The sequence below is a fragment of the Triticum dicoccoides genome, chromosome 4B (assembly GCF_002162155.2).
Source record: "Triticum dicoccoides isolate Atlit2015 ecotype Zavitan chromosome 4B, WEW_v2.0, whole genome shotgun sequence".
NCBI classification, from domain to species: domain Eukaryota; kingdom Viridiplantae; phylum Streptophyta; class Magnoliopsida; order Poales; family Poaceae; genus Triticum; species Triticum dicoccoides.
The window spans coordinates 651,515,263-651,521,879 of record NC_041387.1 but is presented as its reverse complement, the minus strand read 5'-3'; the positions used below and the strand labels follow the sequence as shown (position 1 = coordinate 651,521,879).

At 57.5% G+C, this 6,617-nt stretch overlaps 1 protein-coding gene across 1 annotated transcript; it reads left to right on the top strand.

The window, feature by feature from the left end:
- Positions 1–2,800: 2,800 nt before the first annotated feature.
- On the top strand, positions 2,801–5,707 carry LOC119292045 (transcription factor bHLH57-like). Its single transcript, XM_037570877.1, has 4 exons — positions 2,801–3,130; positions 3,530–3,922; positions 4,014–4,391; positions 5,283–5,707. Exons 1-4 carry the CDS (start codon positions 3,089–3,091, stop codon positions 5,370–5,372), a joined length of 903 nt encoding a protein of 300 aa, XP_037426774.1. The 5' UTR covers positions 2,801–3,088; the 3' UTR covers positions 5,373–5,707.
- Positions 5,708–6,617: the final 910 nt, after the last annotated feature.

Sequence of the window (6,617 nt, the reverse complement as noted above, 5' to 3'; positions counted from 1 at the left end):
AAACCCTAGCGCGGCGAGCGCTGGCGTCGCCACCGCCGGAGCTCCGCCGAGCGTCGGCCTCGCGCGCAGCCTCTTCTTGCCGCCGCGGATGACTACGGCGCCGGCGCCGGGTGGCGTCGCGCCGGCGCCATCCCGTGCCGCCGTCGCGCCATCGAAGAAGGTACCCAATGCGGCGCGGGCGAAGATGGGCAAAACATCCACGAAGAAGAACAAGGCGGCGGACGGCTCCGGCATGGCGAGGGGGAAAAAGCTTGCAGGGTGTTCGAGGGCCGCGGCGGCTACCGAAGCGCCGGCGAGCTCACTCGTTGAGCCGGCCGCCGACGCGCACCACGTGTTCGACGAAATGCCCCCAAGGTGAAAAAATTTCCAAGTATTTTTTTCTTCTTATTTGTTCAATGCATCATCATTTTACATATAGATAGCTTATTTGCATTGTTCAAAAAAAATTGTAGTCTCAACGATGATGCATACATGTCCACTATGGGTGTTGGGTCCAACAATTCGCATTGGTCTCAAACCAATGACATCCATTTAGAAGACCATGAGTTTGAGGTGGACGAGGAGGGTGAGGGAATTGTCGAGGCGCCGAGAGGAAGAGCGGGCAATTACTCCACCACCGATGACAAGTTACTATGCAACACTTATTTGCATGTGTCGAAGGATCCATCCATTGGAGGTGATCAAAGTAGAGACGCGTATTGGGGGCGAATGACAGAACACTTTAATGCTCACAACAAGAGTGGAATTTACCGCTCCGAGAGATCACTTCGGTCCCGATGGTCGACAATCAACTCGGATTGTCAAAAGTGGGCGGCCGCGCAAAAGTCGGTGGACAAGATTAACCCAAGTGGCACAAATGAGGATGATCGAGTAAGTGGCATCTCATATATGTTCATCATACTTGTTTTTGGTGACCGAAGTGCTAACTTGTTTTGTTTTTCTTGTAGTACAACATTGCACAAAACTTGTTCAAAGTAGAGACAAGGACAACCAAGAAGGGGAAGATTAAGAAAGGCAGGATCTTTACCTTGCCTCATTGCTATGAAGTGTTAAAGGATGATGAGAAATGGAAGAAGCGTGATGGTTTGGAGGATTTGCATTTGAGCAACAAACGGAAGCGAGCAATTGAGATGAATGATGATGAGGAGGAGGAGGATGTATCAAGTGATGACGGCAAGAGAAGCCCCACACCCAACTCGGTTTCATACTCGAAGCCAAAACGACCGGATGGGTGCAAGAAAGACAAAACCGAAAAGAAGAAGAAGAAAGGAGATGATGAGCTCAAAAATGCTATGGAAGCTATTGTGAAGGCAAGGGTCGAAGCGAATGAGGTGAGGAAAATGGCAAGGAACCAAGATGCCGTGGCCGAGGAGAGGAGGTTGGCGGCCGAGGAGAGAAGGGTGGCGGCCGAGGAGAGAAAGGTGACTTTGGAGGAGAGGAAAGTGAGCAACGAGGAGCGAGCTAAGTTGTTGGAATGGGAGAAGCACTTGTTCTTCATGGACACATCTAACCTCAATGCGGCGCAAAAGGAGTATGTCAATCTTGCCCAACAAGAAGTCTTGATCCGAAAAAGAGCCTTGGCTCGTGCAATGGGTGGTGATGGCCTCGGCGCCATGGGAGGCATGGGTGGCTTCGGCGCCATGGGAGGCGGTGGCCTCGGCGCCATGGGAGGCATGGGTGGCCTTGGCGCCATGGGAGGCATGGGTGGCCTCGGCGCCATGGGAGGCATTGGTGGCTTTGGAGGCATGGGAGGCATGGGTGCACCTCCGGCCGCCATGGGAGGCATGGGTGGCTTTGGAGCACCCTCCGACGCTATGGCCGCCATGGGAGGCATGAGTTTTGCTTCTCTCATGGAAGGCATGGGTGCACCTCCGGCCGCCATGGGTGCACCTCCGGCCGCCATGGCTTCTCACACACATTCCCATGAAGATGCCGTTGAAGATCTTGCCAACACCGTCGGAACTTCACATGATGCGGTGCGTGATGCGGTGCATGATGAGGATAGGGAGGAAGGTTCATCTTCGGAGGCGGAAGAGTCGTCTTCGGAAGAGGACGAAGACGAAGAAGAGGAAGATGAAGATGAAGCTTGATGTGTCTTTCATGTCTTGAACTTTTAGTTTGCATTTGAACTTGGTTGGATGTACTTGTGGGCATGATTTTGATGAACTTGTGGGCATGAACTTTTATTCATCAACTTGTTTGTGTCAAATTTTACATGTTCATTTTTGTCCAAAATATCCATATATGCAAAATGCCCGGCGAATCGCGCACGCTGCATTTTAGCGCGCTGCTGGAGCGGCGCGCGCTGCATTTCAGCGCGGCTGCTGGAGCCAGCGCAGGCGGGCGCGCAAAACCAGCCGCAGCGCGCGCTAACAGGTTTTTTGCGCGCGGCGCTTTAGCGCGGTTGTTGGAGATGCTCTTAGTGAGCAGGGGAAGCTATATTTTGAGCGTAGGTTTCCCTTGATGTGGCCGTTCAAAAATGTACACCCGAATAAAACATAGGAACGGAAGGAGCAGGAGAGAGAGGAGATGTGGGCGGCGGCGACCCCAGGGGCGCAAAGCGGGCGGAGCTGCCGGCCCCCACCCGTCGCCTGCCGCTGTCCTCGGGCCGGACAAACCCCCCGCGCCAATCCCCGGTCCATACTCCCTTCCTCCTCAGTCCCCTGCCGCTGCCTGCACCGTCAATAACTCATTACCTTGTTACACTGATCAATCGCTTCAAATTAATCCCTGCTGCCATTGCCATGGCCTACCAGCTTCATCCATCTCTCCCTCTCACCCCCACACATGCAACAAGAGACAACTCCTCCGTCCCCTATCTTAGGTTGTTGCCCTCCCTTGCCATTGCCTTGCCACTGCTGCTACAAGTAGCACTAGCTGTAGAGTGGAGAGGGAGGGAGGGGAGCCCATATTTATTGCAACAGTAGAGCTGCTCCACTTACACTGGAGAAGAAGGAAGAGGAGCAGCGAGAGAGGAGAAGGAGCTGCTGTTGCCTGCTTGCTCGCTCGCTGCCCCAGGGGCTCATTACTCATTAGCGCAGTTATTGCCACCCCTGTTTGGTGTGGAGACACACTCCATCTAACAGTAATGGAGAGGATGCAGCTGCAAGGCCCCATCATCACCTCCCTGGTAAGCCCCGCACCTCCGTCCTCCCCTTCAATTCGCCTCAGTAATTGAGCGTGCGTGCGCGCGCGCAGCTTCCATTCCAGGTCTCTGGTGTGGAGCGAGCGTCGTCTTAACTGCCACTGCTCGCTCGGCGCTCGCTGCGGCATGACAGCTTCCCTTCCCTTCCCTTCCCTTCTCCTGCGTGCGTTTACTCTAGTTTAGTGCTGCTCCAATGGCCCTGCCTGGTGATGGCTAGCCTAACTAGCCCTGTCCGCGCACGCTCGCGCCATTCAATGCCTCGTCGTAGCGTCTCTTTTATGGCGTTGCCGCGGTTGCTTCTTCTTGCTAACGTGTTGCTTTCCTCCCTGTGCTGTTGCCGGTTCTTCTTCCCGGCTCATGGTGGTGGTGGTGGTCATGGATCAGTGCTGGGCGGACCAGGCGGCGGCAAGCGCCAGCGCGGCGCAGGTGCCTTTCTTGGCGCTGCTCCAGGGCGCCGCCATGGGGGACGGCAGACCAGGGGTGAAGCGGGAGTCTTACGGCGCCGCCGCGTGCCGGCCGGCTGCGTCCGACGTCGACCTTCTCGAGAGCTGCGTCACGCAGCTGCCGGTTCCCCCGGTGGTCGAGGCGCCGGCGGCGAAGCGGAGGAAGCGGCCGCGGGCGCGCCCGCGCGCGCCTCCGCCGGAGAAGCGCAAGAAGCCGGAGGAGGCCGAGTGCCAGCGGATGACGCACATCGCCGTCGAGCGCAACCGCCGCCGCCTCATGAACGACCACCTCGCCTCCCTCCGCGCCCTCATCCCCTCGGATTACATCCCACGAGTAAGCCATGGCGCACTCATCAAATGAGATTAATTTGTCGCCGCAAGAACCCTCCCCGGTCTTACATACTTTTGCAATGAATGCGCCCTAGGGTGACCAAGCGACGGTGGTGGGGGGAGCCATCGACTACGTGAAGCAGCTGGAGCAGCAGCTGGTGGCGCTGCAGGCGTTGGCGGCGGCGCAGCGCGGCGAGGGGCCCGTTGGGACGGCGGCCACAGCGGCGTCGGACGGCGTGTTCGTGTCGCCGCAGTACACGAGCTTCTCCCAGGCCGGCGGCGTCGGCAGCGGCGTGGACGTGGAGGCGATGGCCGCGGTGGGGGGCCACGTGCGGCTGCGCGTCGCGGGGAGGCGGTGGCCAGGGCGGCTCGTGCGCACCGTGGCCGCCATGGAGAACCTGCGCATGGCCGTGCTGCACCTCGCCGTCACCTCCGTGGGCCACGACGCCGTCGTCTACTGCTTCAACCTTAAGGTAGCTAATCAGTCATCTCAAAGCTACACCGGTTTAACGTCTCGTCTTGACTTTGCTTAACTTTAACCGGCCGCCCGTTACGTTGCTTTCCTGCTCCAGCGTTTTCGTTCTTCACTGCATTTCTTTCACTGCCGCAAATAGTCGCCATTTTGTTCTCATTACAGACGATAGTTGCCTTAACCATTTGATTACTAGGACACAAGGCTACCTATTTTTGGTCCATAGCTTGATCAACAATTGAACGCACGCCCTTAGAAATGTGAAAGATGTCTATCTAATTCAAAAATAGATTGAAGTTGGTTGCTGCTTCTACTGAGTACAGTCAATGAGTCTTGGTTTTCGTTGGATAAAAAAGCTGGAGTAGAATCAAAATTGACAACTGAATACTACACTAGAGATGTGTCTGGGTTCCATGATGCATGATGTGTCGTGTCATCGTGTGTGGTACCGGCATCCGGAAAGCGAACTCGCCGTTTTTGCGGATGGACTGGAGCGTGGCGTGGGATTTCGAGCGAGATCGGCCGTGGCCATTCGTACGTACGTACGTACACTTTTCCGTTAGAGATGGTGTAGGTTGGAGTATGTAGCTGGAGCGTTGGAATACGATGGACGCCGCCGGGTACACCGTACAGACAGCTCTGCTTAATGGACAACTACGTGGTTACAAGCCCCAGCTTTCGTCTCGTGTCTTTTTCTTCTTGTCATGGATCAAACGAACAAAACAACCTAATTAAATACACTGACTACATGCATGCATGCATGCATGCCAGGCCTAACAAACTTTGCACGTATCCCCAGTGGCCAGAGCCATGTTTCCCCGACGTGTAGGGTGGTTTTCTACGGTGAATTTTGCGATTGCTTCTAATGCCGTGTGTGCCTACGACCGTGCAGATGGAGGACGGGTGCGAGGTGTCGACGGCGGACGAGGTGGCCACGGTGGTGCACCAGATCTTCGCCTACGCCGCCGGCTCATGCTGCTAGCCGAGGCGCGCACCGGCCGGACGGCGAGTGGGCGGCGACGAGGACGCCGAAGCTAACATGTACTACCCCGTAGTTCAAGGGGCCTGAGCGAGCAGATGGGCTTGCAACACGTAGTGGGCGACGATAAGTCAAAGTGGCAGAGCTGATGAGCACGGAGGAGGCCGCGACGGCGATGGCGTCAGGGCGCGGCGGGCCCCTGGCCACGACTGCATGCTACCTCTACTGCTGCTAGCCTGTAGTACTTTAAGGCCCTGTTTGGTTCCAAATAAGTCACCAACTTATAAGTCCAAAAGTGCAAAAAATGACTTATTTTGCCAAACAGCCCCAACTTATAAGTCACCCCAACTTATAAGTCATAAGTTGCTCCACTCCAACTTAAAACTTATAAGTCACCTTTTTTTTATGTGGGACCCACCACCTTTTCTCCTTCAGGTCCATCGATTCCACCCGTGACCCATCCCGAGCTCGATTCCACCGCGCACCCAAACCCTCGCCGCCGCCGCCCTCCATCGCGAGCTCGGCCCCGCCGCAATCCTTCCGATCCAGCACGCCGCCTTCGAGATCCAGTACGGCGCCGCCCGGATCCGCTCGCCTCCTCCGCTCGCCGCCCGGTCTCCACCATGGCCGGTAGGAACTCGAGGTTGCAGCTCAACCTTTTCGAAGATTCCCAAGGCGCCGACGAGGAGGACGACTTCTTTGGTGACGGCTCCCAGGTCGGCAACTACTCCCCAATGATTCGTGTGCGTGCTGCTCCGTTTAGTGCTCCGGTGGCTGGAGGCTTCTCTCCGCACGTGGGTGCCCTGGGCGCGGCGACTGGAGGCCTGGGTGCCCTGGGCGCGGCGACTGGGGGCCTGGGTGCTCTGAGCGCGGCGGTTGCCGGCCTCCCTCCGCGCGTGGGTGCTCCGAGTGCACCACAGGCCCCGACTTCCGTCGATCCGCCCGCGCCGGGGGGACTGGACCTGAACTCCGAGGCGGCGGCGTTTCCTGGCCTGGCGGAGTACCAGCATGTGATGCAGTCCCAGGAGGCCCCTCCCCGTCGACGCACGGCAAGCATGTGGTGGCCACGACTGGACGCGGTCGAGGTGCGGGCCGAGGCGCAGGTGGCCGAGGAACCTCATCCAGCGCCGGCATGCCTCCTCGTCCAGCGAGGTCAGGGGCTGGTCGCGGTGGTGGTGGTGTCAAGCGCGGCAGGTCCCTGACCAATGCCGCAAGCTCTCAAACTGAAGGCCACATTGACCTGGACGA

Excerpts from the sequence above, each read along its gene's own strand:
- LOC119292045 (XM_037570877.1), top strand. The coding sequence starts at position 3,089 with ATGGAGAGGATGCAGCTGCAAGGCCCCATCATCACCTCCCTG. Across the intron at positions 3,923-4,013 it reads CCTCGGATTACATCCCACGA|GGTGACCAAGCGACGGTGGT; the intron begins GTAAGCCATGGC and ends AATGCGCCCTAG. Across the intron at positions 4,392-5,282 it reads TCTACTGCTTCAACCTTAAG|ATGGAGGACGGGTGCGAGGT; the intron begins GTAGCTAATCAG and ends ACGACCGTGCAG.